General features: G+C 38.0%; 1 protein-coding gene across 4 annotated transcripts in view; it reads right to left on the bottom strand.

The window, feature by feature from the left end:
* The window catches only part of grik2 (glutamate receptor, ionotropic, kainate 2), a 146,726-nt gene that overhangs the window by 33,005 nt on the left and 101,495 nt on the right, over nucleotides 1–12,226 (bottom strand). For all 4 annotated transcript variants that reach the window (XM_088409750.1, XM_088409749.1, XM_088409752.1 and 1 more), the window contains 2 exons: nucleotides 9,238–9,461; nucleotides 3,131–3,249 (listed from right to left, as the gene is read on the bottom strand). In XM_088409750.1, coding sequence (XP_088265876.1) covers nucleotides 3,131–3,249; nucleotides 9,238–9,461 — 343 coding nt within the window. The remainder of the gene's footprint in view (nucleotides 1–3,130; nucleotides 3,250–9,237; nucleotides 9,462–12,226) is intronic.

Here is a 12,226-nt window from a genome sequence, read left to right as displayed (position 1 = left end):
ACTCAAATTGCTTTCAGAAAAAACAAAACAAAAAAACTGTGTATATGCACTGTTATAGATAGATCAGCTATGTTAGGTAAATTTACCTATTTGTGCTTTTATTCAACTAGACTAAAATTGTAAACTATAGATGCATTGGTATGCAAAAAAAAAAAAAAACATTGTTTACTACAGGTTGACCAAGTAGCGTGTAAGGGCGGGGGTCCTGATCATCCACCGGACAGCTTCATCGTTGATGAAGAAGCTTCTGTCTTTATGTGTGATCAAACATTTAAGTGATATTCATTTTTAAAATCAACCGCCTGCACCCACCCGTCAATAAAAAAAATTTAGGGGGCATCAAAATTGGTGTCCACTCTGTGCATCCACTGAGCTTAACACGCTACTGAGGTGACCCAAAATGACCCATGAGTGTCTGAAATTTGGAATTACACTAATGTATGTACTAATGTATTAATATATGTACGAATGTAAAGAACTAGAAAACACTCAAAGCCTACAGTAAAAGCACAGAGAGGACAAGAACATTAAAAAATACTAGGAAGGATAAATAAAGTTCCGTCATATCTATCCAAAGGTTCAAATGTGATGGCGAATAACACATTTTTTGCCTGATTTACTAAATTGCATGTGCAAAAACTGGCCATTGCTCGCGCCAACAGATGTGGAAGCTGGTTTAAAAACTGAGTGAACTCAAAATTCTACCTGCCAAACATGCTTTGCAGTTCATTTTGCATGAAGACAATCATTAGAACATCTAGAATGCATTCGCAGAGTGCTTCATTGGTCCTGTGCAACACATTAACCAGCGAAATGTGCATGCGATTTGTTGAATAACAACCATTTTTGTGCCCACTGCTTGGAATCTTAGTAAATCAGGCCTTTTCTGTCAACCTAACCCATGTAAAATCAGGTGGAAAAAAAAAAAAAAACAATACATAATAACAGAGAATTCAGTACAGCTATATGATATTGGCGCCTTTGACAAATCTGCATTTTATTAGAGCACAAGCTTACCCTCCTGCACAATTGGCACAAAAAAAAAAAAAAAGGACGATCCATGGGATTCGTTGAACTTGGTTGGGGCTGACTGTCATGTACCCAAGGTAACGTCATGACTGAACAGCACTTCCCACAATTTTCTGGGGGTTGGGCAAGCCACCGGGCAAGGGAGCCTCTCTACATTGTGATCCAGCACGGTGCTATAAGTATACAAGTGTCACTTCATCCTAGAATCTAATTAGGCAGCCTTAGGGCCATATATTATACCTTCTCAACCAGCTGAATCAAACAGGCTATACACACATATACACAATTGTAAATAGTGGATGAAAAATATTGTGCTTTTTCAATCAATTTTGTGCTGGAGGGTGACACTATGCTGTATTTTCGTGTTTGTTGCTATGCGCATATATTTTAAGCATTTTCAAAATGGGATTGAGACGAGGAAGTATAGTGCCCCTTTGTTTGAATAAAATAAACTGTCCTTTTTGAATAATTATATAATTATTTGAGGTGTAGACTTTTATATACATAATATGCTATGCCAAGCAATCATTGATTTGGTGCTCATGATATGAGAAATACTTTTATAGCTTATTACATATTTGTTTGAGAGAGGTTTCATCATTGGAACCAGGAAAAAGAAAAGTGGATTTCAAAGCTGTTATTGATAAATGTCTTCCTTTTTTGTTGGTATGCTTATTTTTTAAGGAAATTAATTTACCGGTAAAGACTCAAAAACGTCAAACATGTCTCATCAGTTATTTTCATGAAATGAATAACCCCAACTGCCTGTTACGAATAATCTCCAGTTCCAGCATAAAACATGCACTGTCATTCACCGTTGAATGCAAGAAGACATTGTTTCCGAAACTGCTACATACTCAGTTCTAGATTTGCATTTAACTTTTCCTTGATGCTCGGCCATAAATATCCCTGCACAGAATCCCATTCTAATTAAATGAAGACAAATCAAATCTGTACATGAATCACTGTCACTTAAAATAGAAAATACTTTGCAATGCAGATAAACCAACGTGCGCCTCATTCCTATTACAAAATGCAAGGCAGGCATTGACACCATGCAGTACAAGCCATCTAAACTATAACTCATGTTGAGATGTTTTAAAAGTATTGAGTCTCTCGCTTAGAAATCGTTTCTCATTTTAAAATCCATCAATTTTATCATTATTTTAGTATTATTGCCATGAGTTTGCACGTGAGCTGTAGCTCAGCTCGTCCTAAACTTATAGGATGCACTTTTTCCCCAAAAAATGAAGGCCAAAAGTATGGGTGTGTCCTATACTGTAAATGGTAATTTAAAGATTAGAATGAATTTATTCAACGACGTTCGAAGAAGACAACATCGGTGTGCCACATATGCCAAGTTATGTCATACTGATGCAAATTTCTTGATTGTATGTAATAACAGTAATGTGAAAAGCTCGAAAAATCAGTCAGCAGTTAGCTGCCGGTGCATGAATTGCTACAGTTACGTTGCAACTTGTGTTAGCAGAGTTTGTTTGTGCATTATTTCCGATTAAAGAAGCAAACAATAAACAAACATTCAAGGTCATCCTTGTTCACACACAGGGACATTACAGTGGCTTTCAAGAAGAAAGTGATTCTTGTAGCAGAACAGGTTGGAAACCATGAGGCTTTCTGAAAGTTTGGTGTGAATGGATGCATCTAGAAACTGAACAGGTGCTTGACAGACATTTGCATTGTTGTCCATGTTTTACAACTCGAGATTATTTTTAGTCTTCAACTACTGTAACTATAGTATATCGTATCCGTGTTAAGATATTATAATTTCACATTTCAATAGTAACAGCGGCACCTTCCATGTTTTAATGATGTCAACTAGTTGAGAAGATATGGAAATATCTGATAGGACAGGGAGAAAGAGAACATGCAGGATAATCATTTACATTAAAAAAAAAAAAAAAAAACATTCATGAATGAAACCCCAGAGAGCCGTCTGACCTATTCGACGCTACCTATGAACCATCTCTCTACATGCACAGAGGCCCCCATGCATGGTCACGGGCCTGGGATAAGTGCAAGACTGACCCCCAGCAAAAAGTGGGACCTGTGCTAGGCAAAAGGGGCAGGCAAAGGCGTCTACCTTGCTGCATGAGAGCTCCAACTCCAAACCAGAAACTATTTAGCAGGGTGAAATTGTTTTCCACTACATCAGAGTCGGGGTTGCAAGGATGAGGGTTATACCACTCGTAGGGACTAAACCTGTGACAATCAACAAAGAACACACACAGGTTTAATGTAGTTGCATGAAGACACATTTGGAAAAGGGCAGATACTTTTTCAGGTCATCATACCTATAGAAGATGGAGGAAAAACAATTAGTCACTTTCAGTGATGATTCACTTTTTTCAGTGATCAGGTCATGGTTGAACTGCTTTCATCTGTACTATTTGACCCACTGGCACATTGTGTTCAAAGTTGAGCAGCGAGTGACTCATCTGTGTTGCGCTAAAACAATTTATATTCATTAAAATGAATTGATTGACTGTTATCATGTTTGGTCAGCTACAAGCTCCGCTCTAGGTTGACGCCAGAGGAGTGCTCCTGGCAAGTCCTCTGTTTGGCATGCAGGAAAATTTCAGAGCACGTATCTCTGCAATATAGCATTTTTTAATGGAAAAAAAAAAAGCCTTAAGCACCGGTCATGAACAATAAAGCGCAAAGTAGCGAGAGCACAATGTACATAAATAAAATGTATAAAATGTGGTTAGTAAAGCCTTTCCTACCTTTTTCCCCATGCCGAGTGTTCTTCTAACGATAGAACAGAGAATGTGTCTGTTTTTGGGCACAGACTGTTTTGTTTTACAACACATAATACACAGTGTGTGATGAGCAGCCGCTAACTGCCTGCAGCCCTATTCCCTTACCATTATCCACAATGCAAGTGTAATGTGTACGTCTGCACATCTTTCTCAGCACACTGCCTTGTGTAAAGCCATGACTCACAAATATAGAATGGTGAGCAGTGGTTTAGATTTTGGCAAAAGTGCCTTCATTAGCGGCTGAACAAGACAGAGTATTAACAGGCTGTTAGACAGCTTCAGACTCCACACTAAGACTGAGTGTGGAAGTGTTATTGCGGTACATCATATAGGTGCTGTTGAATAGTGATGGTCTTTTGAAAAATAAATAAATGAATAATAAACAAAACACTGAAGCTGCCAATAGTGTATTGTGAAGTGGCGAGCATACACGATATGAGATTTTCATATGTTGAGATTGAACGTTCATTGAACGCAGCTCAAGTGTACTGCCAAGTGTAAGTAAGCACTGCCTTTTTTATTTCATCTCCACAATAAGAGGAAAAAAACAAAAGAAAACACCAAAGTGTCAAAAGTGTTTTTTATACCTTCAATGAAAACAAGTATTCTACTGTTGTAGTACAATCTTCAAAGTGCCTCGCCCTGAACAACATCATGGACAGTCAAATCCAATTTGCGTGTTTGTTTGTAGCGTTTCAGACTGAGACACATCATGTCAAGATCTGGTTGGAAGCTACCTAGTGAATGTTGTCTTAATCTGTCCCTCAAAACTTGGATTTCACGTGACTGTGCTCAGCCAACAAAAAAGCCATCCAGTTTCAATCTCTTTAGGCTAAAAATCGTGTTTTGGCTGGCAATCTGAATAAAGCAGATGATTGCAAGGCAACTATTGGGTAATATTTTCTGTAGGCCTAAACATGCATTTTATACTAATCACTGTGAGATTTTAAGCAGAATTATGTGAGGGAATAACAAGAAACTCATACAAATATTTGTCTACTATGGAATATGGGTAATATAGTCAGTTTGTATCGATAATGATAATAATAATAATAATACTGCACCTTTCATGAAACCCAAGGCGCTTTACAAAGCACGGTACTATCACACAGTAAGACCAGTGGTGGTAAACTACGTTGCGTAGCTACAGCTGCCCTGGGGCAGACTGACAAAGGCGAGGCTGCCATACCTCACCATATGGCCCCTCCGACCAATCACTGGAGCTAAGGTGGGTGAAGCGTCTTGCCCAAGGACACAACAGCACGTGACTCTGATCAAACAGCCGACCCTTCGGTTACTGGACAAACCCTCTATTGCCTGAGCCACGGCCGCCCGCGCACCTCGATTCACCTTATATGGCCATGCTCATATCAAAACCAAGTGCCCTTCTTAATTTAATAAGTGTTCAGAAAATAAATTCATTGTCATTTTATAGGAATATTAATATTCAGCAGATCAAACTGGTCATTTCCATTATGCCAACTTTGGACTTTGTGATTTCACCACCCGACACGGTCCGTAAGCAGATAAATTTCTCATTTATTCACGTTGAATAAAAGTGACACTACATTAGCAAAGGTTGATTGGTCTACAATTAAATATACTAACCAGGTGTGATTTGTTCTGGGCGGTGGAAAATCCAAGCTAGTCTCTAACAGATTAATAGACACGAGGATTTGACTAATCAAATTTTAATGCATGGCATATACTTGTCTCACCATGGGCCCTTTACTTTGCATTTAAATTCAAATTCAACTGATTGCAATTAAAATCATAATACAAGGACATGTAGGTCTGTACCCATGAAATTACATCTCCCTGACTAGAACTCATCATTGAGTGCAAATGAGGTTTGAGGTGCTTTCGTTTTGACCCTACAACACTGGCGAACTTTGTCGAGTGTAGTTCAATGTTCCATAAATGTTCGGCCGAGTTAGACTTTCCTTAGTTTTAAGTCAATGGGCTCACTCAATTTGCCGAGGATTTTCTTCCTTGTCAACTGTGCCCACATGTTGTTATGTGACCCAATTCCTCACGCAAATGTCAGCAAGTATGTTTTCCTCCTCATGTTGTTAACAATTACCACGTGCCAGGACAATGGATAAGCAAAGTTGTCATTTGCACAATGCAAAGGGCAGACTACAAATCAACTGTTGTGATGCCACTATTGTAAATTTTGTCAGAAAAAAAAAATCAATATTTATAGGAGGCACTACAGCAAGCCCAATTTTTCATTGTGGCACTGTTTATCTACTTTGCTGTCATTTCAATTAAACTGTCCTTGCATTATCTTGGGTCATCTGTTGTGCAGTGAGAGATATTTTGAGCAAGGTCAGATAAGCATGATGAAACAAATCAGTAGCAATATGTGTGGAATGTCCATCTTTTATCCATTCATGAAGGCAGGGATGTACCACAGAAATGTCAAGGTTGATAAATAATCATTGTTAAAATAGTCCTATTGTTTTGAAACAAGAAAATAATCTTTACATAAGTCAACCTGACCACATGTAAACAGTCTGCATTGTGCATTATCAATCTTTTTGTGACTTCAAAATAGTGGTCTTGACTCTCTAAGAAAATAATACTGTAGTTGTTCTCCTATATCCATATTTTCACATATTTTTTATTTTTTATTCATCTGATTTTATATTTTGTCATAAGCAACAACCAAATTAAATTGTTAGGTGTTGATTGTATTCACCTAATTTAAAAGCCATCTATTTCCTATAGCACATGTCATGATGAGGGTCGTTGTTGCGCTGAATTTATCACAGCTGACTCCCCCTTGCTACAAAAGTGTGGCTTCAAGCTGTGTCTGAGTTTCTCTCTGTGCTTTAATTCAAAATCAACCTACTCAAGCTCACAAAGTGGCAACGTGAGTGGCTTTTATCTCTCCCTATGGTAAACACCAGTCAGTATAGAAAATGTATGGGTCAATAGGTACCAAGTATGATCATGGTTCGTCCATTTTGATACAGCTAACAATGTGAATATAACACTACCTTTTGATAATAGTGGCGTTGGTTGTTTTTTGGGAACTTTGACTAAATAGTTAAGCATGCAAACAAACTGTGTAGCTCTGCTGCCACTATGATTTGTTTGACCTGGGTTGTATTTTTTTAAATATTTTTTTTTGACAAATTAAATAAAAATGAGGGAGTCTAAAGTATTTGTTTACAATTTCAAAAATACCTTTATAGGCATGCTTTTGAAATGAGAGTGTACTGTATAACATAAGATTAATGGTAGGTTAACATTCATAATGAAGACAGATATTTTTTTCCACAAAGGCATGAATGTTCATATGCGTCAAAATGTAAGAGGGACACAAGGAATAACTGATTTTCATCTCATCTAATCTTGTTAAATATAACAGAGTAACCCCGTTTTTAAGGGAACAGTTTATTTATCGGTGTATTTGAAAGTGCTACTAAAATGCAATGACCTGAAAAAGTCTCATCTTTCATTTGATTCTCCTGAGTCTTACTTTGTCTCATTCATAAAATCTTCACACACTGCAGCACAGAAAATGCAATGCAGACAAATATAATTGCATATATATGGAGATATACGGTATGCCCTACTTTTACACTAACATTTTAAAATCTGCATCACTTTACTGCCAATGCATGGTCTCACGTATTAAGAATTAGATAATAGTCTTTTATACATGTATATTATATGTACATAGAACTTACTATACTATTTTGCTACCGTTTTAATATGTAGGTACAATTTTGATGTTTTTACCTGGGGTTCTAAACGCATTAGCTATTTAACATAGGTTTGTATTGCCCGTCATACAGTGAATTCGCCTTACGAGCCCAACCGCGGAACGGATTAATTTCATAACACGGGGGCCCACTGTGTGTGTGTGTTTATATATATATGTATATATACATATATATATATATATATATATATAGAGAGAGAGAGAGAGAGAGAGAGAGAGAGAGAGAGAGAGAGAGAGAGAGAGAGAGAGAGAGAGAGAGTATATATCAAAGACACCATTACCATTATTCATACTGTATCTGACTCATTTCCTAAACTAAACTGTAATGAGACTGTCATCAGCAGCTCTATAACAACAACATGCAGGTGCTTATCATGCATTCGTGTGATGGAGAAAAGACTTACGGAAAGCGGAGTGTATGCACTTACCAAAATGCTTACTTATTTTGATACAAAATACATTAGAAGCATATTCTGAGCCAACTTAGATGACAGTTGCTGCCTTTTAAATTTTGTGTAATCATAATGCCAGTAACATCAGAGAAAAATACACGTGTTAACAGTAAAACTGTAGAGTCATGGCTGGAGGCAAGCCGATGTCTGCTGAAAGTTTTAGAGTTAACATGGATTTTGGGATATTTCTTTTTCTGAGCATGCTTCAAACTCCCCTCCCCAAATGAAAACAACTGGTGCAATGTGTTGGTAGGGCTTTAGAAAAAAATGATTCTGTTGCATAAATCCTAGCGTAAATTTCTCCCACTACCGTGACAAACATATCAGATATAAGCGAAATGTTGACAGCATGATCAAGAATTAGCACTTCATGATTTTAATTTACTTGACTGACATTGTGGGACGTTTGCATACTCGTAATTAAACGACCCTGGCTTACCTAACTTCGGGTCACATCAACAAAGAATGAATGTAGAGAGACAGCTAATTCGAATGGAAAGCCAATTTATACTAGACGGTGGTTACTGGCCCTGTTTTCTGTCATACTCACTTATGGATGGGTTTCCTTTGTCAAAATCAGGCACTATGAGATATTACAAGACTAACGTCCTGATCAGTACCTGTTTCCACAGTCTTGCTTGCCATTATTTATGGGGTCACAAAGCACACTTTCTGGTTCCCTTTGTTTCTACATGTTTGAGGCATGGTGAAAGAAAGAGAAAAGACAGTAAGTACTATGAGAGACTGGGAAAAGTGAGGGAAAGGTTGGGAGAAGTGCAGCATCCCACATTCATTCAGTGCACAACTTTCCTGTCACTCTCTCAGACACATACACACAATCCGAGAGTATTTGTGCCATCTCAGTCTAAGACGTGTGTTTTTTTCTTCCTCCTGGTACCACTGCGAATAGAACCGGGCCAGGAGTAACCTTACAGCCTTAATCAATGCCAATATATACAAACGAAACATAGAAACAGTAATCATTTCCCAGGAAAAGCAGATACCGTCGTGATCAGTGAGTTGCCTTAAACACATTACGCGATAATGATGTAGCATCTGAGATTGTGTGCATGACCATCAGTTTGTGTCAGTTCATGGATGCTTCACCAATTCCGCATGCTCAGGATACTGCTTCTGTAATTTCTGAGAGTAGCCCGCTGTTAGTCATAAAGGCAATGTTGAGTGGTAGCATTGCAGCAACATACTGACTTAAGCGTGATCACTGATAGTGACATGTTACCTGGCTATGACAAACAGCACACAACTGACACCCAAGTAAGCCAGCAGAATATACATCCAGATATCGGGCGAGAGGGGGTTGAGGAAGGAGAAGACCCCTGGGTTGGTCCCATTTGGCTTGCGGTAGAGTATACTTATACCCAATGTCATGAAGGGCTTGGAGAAGTCAATAACCCTCTCACGCACGTATGTGATGGCAAGAGGCGCCACTGCCAGATCAGCTCTCTGTCAATAAACATAAAAAGGAAAAAGGATAGGCCATAAGTTAAGGACACGGGAAATGTTCACAGGCAATCACATTAAGAAAGCAGAATATTTACTATGCCCAAGCGCTTTTTCAAAGCACTCTCTGAGAAGTACACATCTCAGCTCATTTCATTTCGTCCATGTGTTTTCAAGCAAAATAAGATGGTGATGATTGTTTGAAAAAATAGAATTATTAGCAGGAGCGTAAAGCAGTAGTCCCCAATCTTTTCTGTGTCATAGACCGGCAACCGTAGCGGGTGGTGGTGCTGGGCAGGGGGGTTGGGGTGTGGGGTGTTAGTGGGGCACAACCAGCTTTTAAATTGACAGTTTTAAAACATTGGAAGTGATAACAAATACAAAAGTACATTTAACATAACAGTTTGACGTTTAAGATATTATTTTGTAGACTGTAAACAGTAAAACACATAGAAAATGTGTACAGAATACTGAAAACGCTCTATTCGAGAATGAATAAACCTACAAATTTAATTTTGAAGTTACAGTGGTAATTTATACAGCATATCATATGATAATGTAGACATAGCATATAATAACATGTCATGACTAATCAATTGAAAGCAGCAATTATTTTACTACAAACGTTCTAAATTGACCCCGGTGTTTATTTTAGAAATTGTGGGATCTCAATGCTTCTATTGACACGCCCCAGCATCTTAATGCCGAGGCTAGCATCCGACCTTATGCAGCTGAAATACAGGACTGTGTAGCCGCAGCCAATACTTTCAGTCACCACAACTGTCACCATTCCAAAAGCAACTTGGGAAGCTGAGGGTGGCTCACGCTAAAGAATGGGAGTCAACTGGCACTGATCAGATATGAACAGGATAAGGTTCCATTTTGGGCTGTTTTTTTAGTCCTTCTTTTTGACAATTTTGCCAAATGGTAATCTGTTTACTATTGCCTAATTTGCCCTTCATTTCACCTCTGTCTGTGCCCCTTGTGTTGACATCCAATCAGCTGCTTCCCTGAGTGTCTGGTTCACCTACATTATTAGTGTCTGTGTATTCTGTTCCCCTTTTTTAAATATTTTGTGGTTGTACGGGCATTAAAATTTGGGGGACATAAAGGTTTTTCACCTGAGCGTTTCTTTTTTTCGTCCTCTTCTTCTTCTTTTTTTTTTTTTAAATCATTAAGCACTAAAGCTAAAGGAACGGTGACACACACAATCCGCAAAGAGTATTGATTAAGGGCAGGAGCCCAAGTTAAGAAGTGCTTGACACCTATTGGGTGTTATTTCTAATGGGTCAGATATTGACTGTGCAATGGCTGCTATTTTTCTATCTATGTAGTTAATCCTAACAGGAATGTTGTTGGGAGCAATTACTGGTAACTGCGAGCAGATTGTGTATGTTTTAATAGGGTCTTCCGGGGAAACAACTGGACACGATCTATGCTCTCCTTGCTTCACTTTCCTCTAATATATACAGTAGATACCAGATACCTTTAATTCCCTTGTCTCTCCTGATAGCTCAGAATGCTTTTGTTGACTCTCAGAGCGCATCAACTTAAATCGGACTATTTTAGACATGTTTGGTCAATATCGTTATTCTCAATAAATACAGTATATAAATATTAAAGTATCACAGAGTCATTTCTTTCAGTTACAAGTACACAATGAATACAGTTGATTCTTGAACAAACACATTTTGTGCAGATGTATCCAGCATAATTAATATTATGTTTTTTCCATAAAGGCATTTGTAAGTTTGGTGGCTCCATTATTTTTCTGTGCTGTTTATCTCGCACAGGTTTTGGAAATTTTGGTGATCACAAAAGGGCACATATCATGAGCTTTAAAACTTTCCACTGTTATATATGCATATGAAATGATGGAATATTACCTTTGGGGCAAAGGAATTTCAATTTCTTATAAAATTTAAGCTTGAGATTTGTAATCACAAAGAACTGCTTTTTGACTGAAACACTACCTCGCACCATGTGGTTGCCGTGTCCCCTTCATGACGTAATTCTAAAAACAAACGCTAAAAAAAAAAAAAAAGCTAACGTTGTAGCGATCAGTAATGGCAGGCAGAGGCTGAGTGAATGAAGAAGTCGAAAACAGGCTATTACTGACATTGCAATAAACTCTGGCAATCAAATCAGTCCCCTCAAGAAGTCATTACTCAAGAAGTCATTACAGTTGCGGATTAATTACCTACTACAACGTTGTTTGTCCAATTGCGTGCTCTGTAACAAACAATTTCACCATTTGGACATTTTCTACAGTAAAACTTATTAATTAATAAATTAAGTGTTGCTGTTTACTTGGCTGACAGTGCAAAATCTCTTCCCCCCCAACTCTGGAATGAAATAATAAAGTCAAATATGTGAACATTTCCTCAGATAAGGTGGGTATGCATTCACTCTTGCACAGGGAATACGGGGATGGTGTAGAGGTGGTAATGAGGACATATTACAATCATATTGCCTCTTGCAAGCCATTTTTATCTGTTCTGGGAGGGCCAGTACTGACAGCGCAGAATAGGCAGATGCATCAGTGAAGGAAAATAACACTTTTAATTTGTGCTTGGTATTGTAGTGATGACGAGTCAATGAACTGGCAAACCTTCAGAAGGGTCACATTAAAGAATTAAAAAAAAATCTTTACATTATGTTAATGTTTATTTTTACATTGTTGCACCCCAGTTTTTGATCACATGAGGCTGCTGCTCGTAGGTCTGAATTGATCATGAACATATTTCTACTATCTTTCTATATGTAAC

Source organism: Hippichthys cyanospilos, chromosome 3 (assembly GCF_059441005.1).
Source record: "Hippichthys cyanospilos isolate Australia breed blue-spotted pipefish chromosome 3, RoL_Hcya_1.0, whole genome shotgun sequence".
NCBI classification, from domain to species: Eukaryota; Metazoa; Chordata; class Actinopteri; order Syngnathiformes; family Syngnathidae; genus Hippichthys; species Hippichthys cyanospilos.
This window is presented reverse-complemented; position numbering and strand designations above follow the sequence as displayed.